The sequence below is a fragment of the Oncorhynchus mykiss genome, chromosome 18, assembly GCF_013265735.2.
Source record: "Oncorhynchus mykiss isolate Arlee chromosome 18, USDA_OmykA_1.1, whole genome shotgun sequence".
NCBI classification, from domain to species: domain Eukaryota; kingdom Metazoa; phylum Chordata; class Actinopteri; order Salmoniformes; family Salmonidae; genus Oncorhynchus; species Oncorhynchus mykiss.
Window position 1 is genome coordinate 51,587,690 of NC_048582.1, and position 12,500 is coordinate 51,600,189.

At 43.4% G+C, this 12,500-nt stretch overlaps 1 protein-coding gene across 3 annotated transcripts in view; it reads left to right on the plus strand.

Annotated features, from left to right (window-relative positions):
• The window catches only part of LOC110496472 (adenylate cyclase type 2), a 93,630-nt gene that overhangs the window by 39,297 nt on the left and 41,833 nt on the right, over window positions 1-12,500 (plus strand). For all 3 annotated transcript variants that reach the window (XM_036953053.1, XM_036953050.1, XM_036953052.1), the window contains exons 5-12: window positions 88-245; window positions 1,162-1,273; window positions 2,165-2,292; window positions 3,711-3,869; window positions 4,103-4,235; window positions 4,457-4,633; window positions 4,744-4,784; window positions 11,977-12,057. In XM_036953053.1, coding sequence (XP_036808948.1) covers window positions 88-245; window positions 1,162-1,273; window positions 2,165-2,292; window positions 3,711-3,869; window positions 4,103-4,235; window positions 4,457-4,633; window positions 4,744-4,784; window positions 11,977-12,057 — 989 coding nt within the window. The remainder of the gene's footprint in view (window positions 1-87; window positions 246-1,161; window positions 1,274-2,164; window positions 2,293-3,710; window positions 3,870-4,102; window positions 4,236-4,456; window positions 4,634-4,743; window positions 4,785-11,976; window positions 12,058-12,500) is intronic.

Below are 12,500 nucleotides of genomic sequence, written 5' to 3' on the forward strand. Positions count from 1 at the left end.
TGTGTGTATGTGTCTGTTTTGTGTGTGTATGCGTACCTAAAGCAGTTCATTTGGACTTCACAGGACTTATCCTCTCTCTCACAACAGGAAAGGTTACTGTTGTCCCTGCTCCCGGCCCATATCGCCCGTGTGATGAAGGCAGAGATCATTCAGAGGTTACAGGGACCAAGGGACAGGGACTTCGGCCGGGCAGAGGGAACCAACAACTTTCACAACCTCTATGTCCAACGACACACCAACGTTAGGTAAACATCTGTCTCTACACTACTCTACTCTACTCTACTCTACTCTGCTCTGCACTACACTACACTACTCTCCTCTCCATAGGTCATCTATGCTGTGTCCTGTTTGTGTTATTTGTGTTCCTTAGTGTTCTGTAGTGATACTGATATGCTCAGTTAACCCAGGCTCCAGTCTACTGGATTCTATTGGTGATTACTGTTGAAATAGAGTCAAGTAGATCCTATATACATACAGTCAATGATCTCCTTCTGCAGATTGAAAGACAAGGAGCTCAACTGAACTCCAATCTGTAGTCATAAGGCCAGTCAAATCATCGTCTATGTATTGAAACTCTATTGGGTTGTTGTTAGTAATGCCTTTTCCATCATGGTGGTAGAACTGAGAGGGATGTAGCAATGTCCTCAGTTTGGAGTGGGTCTCACAAGTTTGTCTGCATGCAAAATCATCTGTCTGTGTGCGTGGATATTTCTCAAGAGTGTAGAGCTCAGAAGTAGTTTACCATTGACCTCTATGATTATAGCTAATGGGTTTTCAAGGACTGAGATTCTCCCAGGCAGTTGGGAATGACTGCACCAAAGATGGTTGCTGTCCAACGTCATGTGGTGCTGAAAGGCAGCTCTTATTCAGATTCTGACTGCATAGCTGTCGCTGTCCTTGGTGCTGAAATCTCAGATTAGAGGAGAAAAGAAAAGACTGCTGGGCCTTTTACTGAATGGGTATTCCTCTGTCACTTCTCTCTCTCTCTGTAGTATTCTGCAGAGCATAAGAAAAGAAAGAGAGAAGGAAAGTAGAAGACACTTGTTTTTTACTTTGTTTTAAGCCCTTTGAATCTCTTCCCTCTCTCTCTCGCTCTCTCTCTCTCTCTCTCTCTCTCTCTCTCTCACTATCTCTCTGTTTCTCTCTCTCTGTTTGTTTCAGTATTCTGTATGCAGACATAGTCGGGTTCACTAAACTGGCTGGTGACTGCTCACCCGGAGAACTGGTGCACATGCTGAATGAATTGTTCGGCAAGTTTGACCAGATCGCCAAGGTAATGTTACACACACACAGCGGGATGACACACACAGAGGGATGACACACATGCTAGCACACACACACATGGACACACTCACACAGACAAACTAGCACACTATACCACATTAAGGTAGTTGTGCGTAATATCCGTGGGAAGTTTTCTCTCTTGCTGATCTGTCTGCTGTGTTTTCTCGGATGGAGTGTTAGCTGTTGATTCATGTCAGTACAGCTACAGGCCAACACACACGCACGCACACGCACACACACACACACACACACACACACACACACACACACACACACACACACACACACACACACACACGCACACGCACACGCACACACACACTGCCTAGTTCCCCAGCAATTTGTTTGTTATATAATAGACAGAGGAGTTTGGATGTTTGGGCATTGCTGTAAGCAGCCTCACATCTAGTGGGAGTGTCTTTTGGTCATCGTTGTGTGTGTGAGAGGGCATTAGCACATCTGTGTAGGTGTACGTGTTCACTAGGGATGCACAGTAATGTAGTTCCACAAGCTATGCAAAGTTCCTACAAAGTTGATGAAAAGTAGATTTTTGAATATGGTGGTTTATGGCTATTTGCATAATCTGTAAACCCCAGGTCATATTTGGATTTTCTTTGGATTTCTTATATTTTATTTTGACAAAGTACGTTTTTTATTCTGATTCTGAAATTCACTTTTTCTCTCTCTCTCTTTCCCTCCCTAGCTCTGTGCATCTGTTGCCCCCTCTCCCTATTCCTCTCCCTACTAACTCATGTCTCTCTCTCCCTCTCACCTACTCTCTCGCTCTCTTCTTTTCTCTCTCTCTCTCCTTTTCTCTCTCTCTCTCTATCTCTCTCTCTTTCTCTCTCTCTCTCTCTCTCGCTCCCGCTCCTCTCTCCAGGAGAATGAGTGTATGCGTATAAAGATCCTGGGTGATTGTTATTACTGTGTATCAGGCCTGCCAGAGTCTCTACCACACCATGCAGGCAACTGTGTCAAGATGGGACTGGACATGTGTGAGGCCATCAAGTAAAACACCAGCTCTCTGCTTTCACACATGCACATTTAACACACACAAGCACACATACAACACACACACACAAACGTACATACAGTTGAAGTCGGAAGTTTACATACACCTGAGCCAAATACATTTAAACTCAGTTTTTCACCATTCCTGACATTTAATCCAAGTAAAAATTCCCTGTCTTAGGTCAGTTAGGATCACCACTTTATTTTAAGAATGTGAAATGTCAGAATAACGTTTTGGGTAGCCTTCCACAAGCTTCCCACAATAAGTTGGGTGAATTTTGGCACATTCCTCCTGACAGAGCTGGTGTAACTGAGTCAGGTTTATAGGCCTCCTTGCTCACACATGCTCTTTCAGTTCTGCCCACAACTTTTCTATGGGATTGAGGTCAGGGCTTTGTGATGGCCACTCCAATACCTTGACTTTGTTGTCCTTCAGCCATTTTGCAGCAACTTTGGATGTTTGTTTGGAGTCATAGTCCATTTGGAAGACCCATTTGCGACAAAGTTTTAACTTCCTGACTGATGTCTTGAGATGTTGCTTCAATATATCCACCTAATTTTCATCCCTCATGATGCCATCTATTTTGTGAAGTGCACCAGTCCCTCCTGCAGCAAAGCACCCCTACAACATGATGCTGCCACCCCTGTGCTTCACGGTTGGGATGGTGTTCTTCGGCTTGCAAGCCTCCCCCATTATCCTCCAAACATAACGATGGTCATTATGGCTAAACAGTTCTATTTTTGTTTCATTATCGGACTGTAAACAATTGTTAGAAACATTACTTGTGTCATGCACAAAGTAGATGTCCTAACCGACTTGCCAAAACTATAGTTTGTTAACAAGAAATATGTGGAGTGGTTGAAAAACTAGTTTTAATGACTTCAACCTAAGTGTATGCAAACTTCCGACTTCAACTGTATGCACTAGCAGACACACGCACACACACACACACATGCACGAGCACATGCACACACAAACACAGGCATGTAGTCATATACAAACACACACACACACACACGTGCACGAGCACATGCACACACAAACACAGGCATGTAGTCATGTACAAACACACACACACACTCATACACAGGCACATAGACACGTACAAACACACACGCTCACACACAAGCCTCTATCCCAGCCAGACTGGGTCTCAGCTGTGTGTGAGCTGTAGTGCAAATACAATGTGAAATAGTGATGATAAACTAATCCTCTCCAGTGCGCCAGCGGGCTAAACACACACACACACACACACACACACACACACACACACACACACACACACACACACACACACACACTACGCATTCACTCAGACAACCTTTTTCCTGAGACACACACACCCAAACTCAGAATATTTTTCACCCAATAGAAAAAGCAGAGGTTCATTTGAGGTTCAACATTTTTACCTTAGGAAGGTGCGGGATGCTACTGGGGTTGACATCAATATGCGAGTCGGGGTGCATTCTGGGAACGTGCTGTGTGGCGTCATCGGCCTCCAGAAGTGGCAATACGATGTCTGGTCGCATGATGTCACTCTAGCCAATCACATGGAGGCAGGGGGCGTGCCAGGGTAAGATCAACCAATAGGGGGTCTGTTGTTTCTTGAAATATTTCCCAATAAATATTTGCATTCACAAACCATTTGGCTTATGTTTATTAATCACCCTCCACCTCTTCCTCTCTCTTCCTTCCTCCCTCTCTCCACCTCTTCCTCTCTCTTCCTTCCTCCCTCTCTCCACCTCTTCCTCTCTCTTCCTTCCTCCCTCTCTCCACCTCTTCCCTCTCTCTTCTCTCCTCCCCCAGGCGTGTCCATATCTCCTCAGTAACATTGGAGCATCTGAAGGGCTCCTATAAGGTGGAACCAGGGGAGGGACAAAGTAGAGACTTTTACCTGAAGGAACACGAAGTCATCACCTACCTGGTCATCAACCCCAAAGTGAGACGTTAGAATGTGGTCCAAAGGTGGTCCAAACACAACCACAGATATAACATACTCTAAAAACTCACGTTTATAAACTACCGATTTATTGGGTATATGCTACTGTTTATAACACATAAAAACTGCATGAAGCTGTTTGCTTGATTTGAGAAATAGATCTTAGAGAAGATAAAAAGGGGGGGAAGTTATACTGCTCTCCATTTTGATTGGTTCACCAGGCTGAGAGGCGGAGCCCCCACCTGTGTACACGTTCTCGTTCTACATTGGACGGAGGGAAGATGAGGGCATCGGTCAGAATGACTCGATACCTGGAGTCGTGGGGGGCGGCAAAACCCTTTGCTAACCTACACCACAGAGACAGCATGACTACTGACAACGGCAAGATTAACACTACTGTGAGTAAACACACACACACACACACACACACACACACACACACACACACACACAAACACATTGATAAACACTCGTGTCCAGCCTCCCCTTCTGCGATTGTGTGTTTCAGGATGTTCCAATGGGCCAGTATCACTACCAGAGAAGAGAGAGGTGAGACTTTACCCCTACAGATCAGTCATCTTTACTCTACACCAGACTTTACCCCTACAGATCAGTCATCTTTACTCTACACCAGACCACCAGACTTTACCCCCACAGATCAGTCATCTTTACTCTACACCAGACTTTACCCCTACAGATCAGTCATCTTTACTTTACACCAGACTTTACCCCTACAGATCAGTCATCTTTACTCTACACCAGACTTTACCCCTACAGATCAGTCATCTTTACTTTACATCAGACCACAGACTTTACCACTACAGATCAGTCATCTTTACTTTACATCAGACCACAGACTTTACCCCAACAGATCAGTCATCTTTCCTTTACACCAGACCACCAGACTTTACCCCTACAGATCAGTCATCTTTACTCTACACCAGACCACCAGACTTTACCCCTACAGATCAGTCATATTTACTCTACACCAGACCACCAGACTTTACCCCTACAGATCAGTCATATTTACTCTACACAAGACCACCAGACTTTACCCCTACAGATCAGTCATCTTTACTTTACACCAGACCATAGACTTTACCCCTACAGATCAGTCATCTTTAATTTACACCAGACCACCAGACTTTACCCCTACAGATCAGTCATCTTTACTTTACACCAGACTTTACCCCTACAGATCAGTCATCTTTACTTTACACCAGACCACCAGACTTTACCCCTACAGATCAGTCATCTTTACTTTACACCAGACCACCAGACTTTACCCCTACAGATCAGTCATCTTTAATTTACACCAGACCACCATACTTTACCCCTACAGATCAGTCATCTTTACTTTACACCAGACCACCAGACTTTACCCCTACAGATCAGTCGTCTTTACTTTACACCAGACCACCATACTTTACCCCTACAGATCAGTCATCTTTACTTTACACCAGACCACCAGACTTTACCCCTACAGATCAGTCATCTTTACTTTACACCAGACTTTACCCCTACAGATCAGTCATCTTCTCTTTACACCAGACCACCAGACTTTACCCCTACAGATCAGTCATCTTTACTCTACACCAGACCACCAGACTTTACCCTTACAGATCAGTCATCTTTACTTTACACCAGACTTTACCCCTACAGATCAGTCATCTTTTCTTTACACCAGACCACCAGACTTTACCCCTACAGGTCAGACATCTTTACTTTACACAAGACCACCAGACTTTACCCCTACAGATCAGTCATCTTTTCTTTACACCAGACCACCAGACTTTACCCCTACAGATCAGTCATCTTTCCTTTACACCAGACTTTACCCCTACAGATCAGTCATCCTTCCTTTACACCAGACTTTACCCCTACACATCAGTCATATTTTCTTTACACCAGACTTTACCCCTACAGATCAGTCATCTTTACTCTACACCAGACCACCAGACTTTACCCCTACAGATCAGTCATCTTTACTTTACACCAGACCACCAGACTTTACCCCTACAGATCAGTCTTCTTTACTCTACACCAGACTTTACCCCTACAGATCAGTCATCTTTACTCTACACCAGACCACCAGACTTTACCCCTACAGATCAGTCATCTTTACTCTACACCAGACCACCAGACTTTACCCCTACAGATCAGTCATCTTTACTTTACACCAGACCACCAGACTTTACCCTACAGATCAGTCATCTTTTCTCTACACCAGACCACCAGACTTTACTCCTACAGATCAGTCATCTTTACTTTACACCAGACCACCAGACTTTACCCCTACAGATCAGTCATCTTTACTCTACACCAGACCACCAGACTTTACCCCTACAGATCAGTCATCTTTACTCTACACCAGACCACCAGACTTTACCCCTACAGATCAGTCATCTTTACTCTACACCAGACCACCAGACTTTACCCCTACAGATCAGTCATCTTTACTCTACACCAGACTTTACCCCTACAGATCAGTCATCTTTACTTTACACCAGACCAACAGACTTTACCCCTACAGATCAGTCATCTTTACTTTACACCAGACCACCAGACTTTACCCCTACAGATCAGTCATCTTTAATTTACACCAGACCACCATACTTTACCCCTACAGATCAGTCATCTTTACTTTACACCAGACCACCAGACTTTACCCCTACAGATCAGTCGTCTTTACTTTACACCAGACCACCATACTTTACCCCTACAGATCAGTCATCTTTACTTTACACCAGACCACCAGACTTTACCCCTACAGATCAGTCATCTTTACTTTACACCAGACTTTACCCCTACAGATCAGTCATCTTTTCTTTACACCAGACCACCAGACTTTACCCCTACAGATCAGTCATCTTTACTCTACACCAGACCACCAGACTTTACCCCTACAGATCAGTCATCTTTACTTTACACCAGACTTTACCCCTACAGATCAGTCATCTTTTCTTTACACCAGACCACCAGACTTTACCCCTACAGGTCAGACATCTTTACTTTACACAAGACCACCAGACTTTACCCCTACAGATCAGTCATCTTTTCTTTACACCAGACCACCAGACTTTACCCCTACAGATCAGTCATCTTTCCTTTACACCAGACTTTACCCCTACAGATCAGTCATCCTTCCTTTACACCAGACTTTACCCCTACACATCAGTCATATTTTTTTTACACCAGACTTTACCCCTACAGATCAGTCATCTTTACTCTACACCAGACCACCAGACTTTACCCCTACAGATCAGTCATCTTTACTTTACACCAGACCACCAGACTTTACCCCTACAGATCAGTCTTCTTTACTCTACACCAGACTTTACCCCTACAGATCAGTCATCTTTACTCTACACCAGACCACCAGACTTTACCCCTACAGATCAGTCATCTTTACTCTACACCAGACCACCAGACTTTACCCCTACAGATCAGTCATCTTTACTTTACACCAGACCACCAGACTTTACCCTACAGATCAGTCATCTTTTCTCTACACCAGACCACCAGACTTTACTCCTACAGATCAGTCATCTTTACTTTACACCAGACCACCAGACTTTACCCCTACAGATCAGTCATCTTTACTCTACACCAGACCACCAGACTTTACCCCTACAGATCAGTCATCTTTACTCTACACCAGACCACCAGACTTTACCCCTACAGATCAGTCATCTTTACTCTACACCAGACCACCAGACTTTACCCCTACAGATCAGTCATCTTTACTCTACACCAGACTTTACCCCTACAGATCAGTCATCTTTACTTTACACCAGACCACCAGACTTTACCCCTACAGATCAGTCATCTTTACTTTACACCAGACCACCAGACTTTACCCCTACAGATCAGTCATCTTTAATTTACACCAGACCACCATACTTTACCCCTACAGATCAGTCATCTTTAGTTTACACCAGACCACCAGACTTTACCCCTACAGATCAGTCGTCTTTACTTTACACCAGACCACCATACTTTACCCCTACAGATCAGTCATCTTTACTTTACACCAGACCACCAGACTTTACCCCTACAGATCAGTCATCTTTACTTTACACCAGACTTTACCCCTACAGATCAGTCATCTTTTCTTTACACCAGACCACCAGACTTTACCCCTACAGATCAGTCATCTTTACTCTACACCAGACCACCAGACTTTACCCCTACAGATCAGTCATCTTTACTTTACACCAGACTTTACCCCTACAGATCAGTCATCTTTTCTTTACACCAGACCACCAGACTTTACCCCTACAGGTCAGACATCTTTACTTTACACAAGACCACCAGACTTTACCCCTACAGATCAGTCATCTTTTCTTTACACCAGACCACCAGACTTTACCCCTACAGATCAGTCATCTTTCCTTTACACCAGACTTTACCCCTACAGATCAGTCATCCTTCCTTTACACCAGACTTTACCCCTACACATCAGTCATATTTTCTTTACACCAGACTTTACCCCTACAGATCAGTCATCTTTACTCTACACCAGACCACCAGACTTTACCCCTACAGATCAGTCATCTTTACTTTACACCAGACCACCAGACTTTACCCCTACAGATCAGTCTTCTTTACTCTACACCAGACTTTACCCCTACAGATCAGTCATCTTTACTCTACACCAGACCACCAGACTTTACCCCTACAGATCAGTCATCTTTACTCTACACCAGACCACCAGACTTTACCCCTACAGATCAGTCATCTTTACTTTACACCAGACCACCAGACTTTACCCTACAGATCAGTCATCTTTTCTCTACACCAGACCACCAGACTTTACTCCTACAGATCAGTCATCTTTACTTTACACCAGACCACCAGACTTTACCCCTACAGATCAGTCATCTTTACTCTACACCAGACCACCAGACTTTACCCCTACAGATCAGTCATCTTTACTCTACACCAGACCACCAGACTTTACCCCTACAGATCAGTCATCTTTACTTTACACCAGACTTTACCCCTACAGATCTGTCATCTTTACTCTACACCAGACCACCAGACTTTACCCCTACAGATCAGTCATCTTTACTCTACACCAGACTTTACCCCTACAGATCAGTCATCTTTACTTTACACCAGACTTTACCCCTACAGATCAGTCATCTTTACTCTACACCAGACTTTACCCCTACAGATCAGTCATCTTTACTCTACACCAGATGTTTACCCGTACAGATCAGTCATCTTTACTCTACACCAGACTTTACCCCTACAGATCAGTCATCTTTACTCTACACCAGACCACCAGACTTTACCCCTACATATCAGTCATCTTTACTTTACACCAGACTTTACCCCTACATATCTGTCATCTTTACTCTACACCAGACCACCAGACTTTACCCCTACAGATCAGTCATCTTTACTCTACACCAGACTTTACCCCTACAGATCAGTCATCTTTACTCTACACCAGACTTTACCCCTACAGATCAGTCATCCTTCCTTTACACCAGACTTTACCCCTACACATCAGTCATATTTTCTTTATACCAGACTTTACCCCTACAGATCAGTCATCTTTACTCTACACCAGACCACCAGACTTTACCCCTACAGATCAGTCATCTTTACTTTACACCAGACCACCAGACTTTACCCCTACAGATCAGTCTTCTTTACTCTACACCAGACTTTACCCCTACAGATCAGTCATCTTTACTCTACACCAGACCACCAGACTTTACCCCTACAGATCAGTCATCTTTACTCTACACCAGACCACCAGACTTTACCCCTACAGATCAGTCATCTTTACTTTACACCAGACCACCAGACTTTACCCTACAGATCAGTCATCTTTTCTCTACACCAGACCACCAGACTTTACTCCTACAGATCAGTCATCTTTACTTTACACCAGACCACCAGACTTTACCCCTACAGATCAGTCATCTTTACTCTACACCAGACCACCAGACTTTACCCCTACAGATCAGTCATCTTTACTCTACACCAGACCACCAGACTTTACCCCTACAGATCAGTCATCTTTACTTTACACCAGACTTTACCCCTACAGATCTGTCATCTTTACTCTACACCAGACCACCAGACTTTACCCCTACAGATCAGTCATCTTTACTCTACACCAGACTTTACCCCTACAGATCAGTCATCTTTACTTTACACCAGACTTTACCCCTACAGATCAGTCATCTTTACTCTACACCAGACTTTACCCCTACAGATCAGTCATCTTTACTCTACACCAGACGTTTACCCGTACAGATCAGTCATCTTTACTCTACACCAGACTTTACCCCTACAGATCAGTCATCTTTACTCTACACCAGACCACCAGACTTTACCCCTACATATCAGTCATCTTTACTTTACACCAGACTTTACCCCTACATATCTGTCATCTTTACTCTACACCAGACCACCAGACTTTACCCCTACAGATCAGTCATCTTTACTCTACACCAGACTTTACCCCTACAGATCAGTCATCTTTACTTTACACCAGACCACCAGACTTTACCCCTACAGATCAGTCGTCTTTTCTCTACACCAGACCACCAGACTTTACTCCTACAAATCAGTCATCTTTACTTTACACCAGACCACCAGACTTTACCCCTACAGATCAGTCATCTTTACTCTACACCAGACCACCAGACTTTACCCCTACAGATCAGTCATCTTTACTTTACACCAGACTTTACCCCTACAGATCTGTCATCTTTACTCTACACCAGACCACCAGACTTTACCCCTACAGATCAGTCATCTTTACTCTACACCAGACTTTACCCCTACAGATCAGTCATCTTTACTTTACACCAGACGTTTACCCCTACAGATCAGTCATCTTTACTCTACACCAGACTTTACCCCTACAGATCAGTCATCTTTACTCTACACCAGACTTTACCCCTACAGATCAGTCATCTTTACTCTACACCAGACCACCAGACTTTACCCCTACAGATCAGTCATCTTTACTTTACACCAGACCACAGACTTTACCCCTACAGATCAGTCATCTTTCCTTTACACCAGTCATGTCTTAAGAACATCCAAACAGGATATAATATTGATCAACGTACTCATATTGTTGGCATCGCTGTACTGTATGTTCTGAATACAGAAAATTGCCTGTCGTTATTGTTCGTATATCAAAAGGTATTAAAGAAGGGTTTGATGGGTAAGATCATTCAGGCCTAACCTTGGTTTAATATTATGACTGTTATGTTATTGGTTGTGTAGAACAATACACGGTTGATGTCACTATTTCCTGTGTCAAGACTGTCTAACCATCTGAGTAATGTTGTTCTCTCATCCTCCTCCAGGAATAGATCTATCTATATACACCAACCTATGGCTCCTTTCTACACCACTATAGATTCCATTACAGATGTAGGACCTTAGTTTCAGCCAGTTTGCTACAGCAGCAAAATAATCCTGCAGCAACAGGAAATGTGAATTATTATGTGGATATTCTTTTAGGAGTTGCTAAAAAAATGTCTTAAGGGAAAATCAAGTCTGAAATTTCAATGTGGAAATTACAAACTTCCGAAGCTTTTTTAAACCTCAAATACACTACAAGTTTTACATTTCCTTCATTGCAGGAAAGTTCTCCTGGAACAGGGTGATCAAATTAAGATCCTAGATCGGTGCATGATTCCTATTCATTACAGGTCTATCTATGTTTGTCCTTGAGTATGCTGTATCTTGTTCTTCCCCTCAGGACTAAATCTCAGAAGAGACGGTTTGAAGAGGAACTGGAAGAGAGGATGATCAGAACCATCGACGGCATCAACTCACAAAAGTTAGTATGACTACACACCTGCTTTATTACTAGAACAGTGACAACCATGTTGTTGTTATGCATCATCAAGTGTGGTAGGTGCTTCACATTGGTGGTAGATGAGGTGAATTCCCCACCTTATTAACTAAAGCTCTTTGAGACCTAGTGAAAAGCCTGTTGTATAATCCATTCATTATCATTTGTATGAAGCTCTTAGTTCAGTACCTTTTATGTGACAAGTGGATTTACGTTAAATTCAATTCAATTCTGGAGTGCAGATACTTAAATAGCAACATAAAATAACAGACGAAACAATAGTTATTAAAAACATGACGTGTAATGGGGGGAAAAAACGTCCCAATTGCATTGAAATGATGGTTGGAAGGGAGGAAATTGTGAGGTGTCTTGTTTAATATCACTGATGAATTGCTGGTGTCTGTGTGAACCGCTGTCTGAGTGTCTCT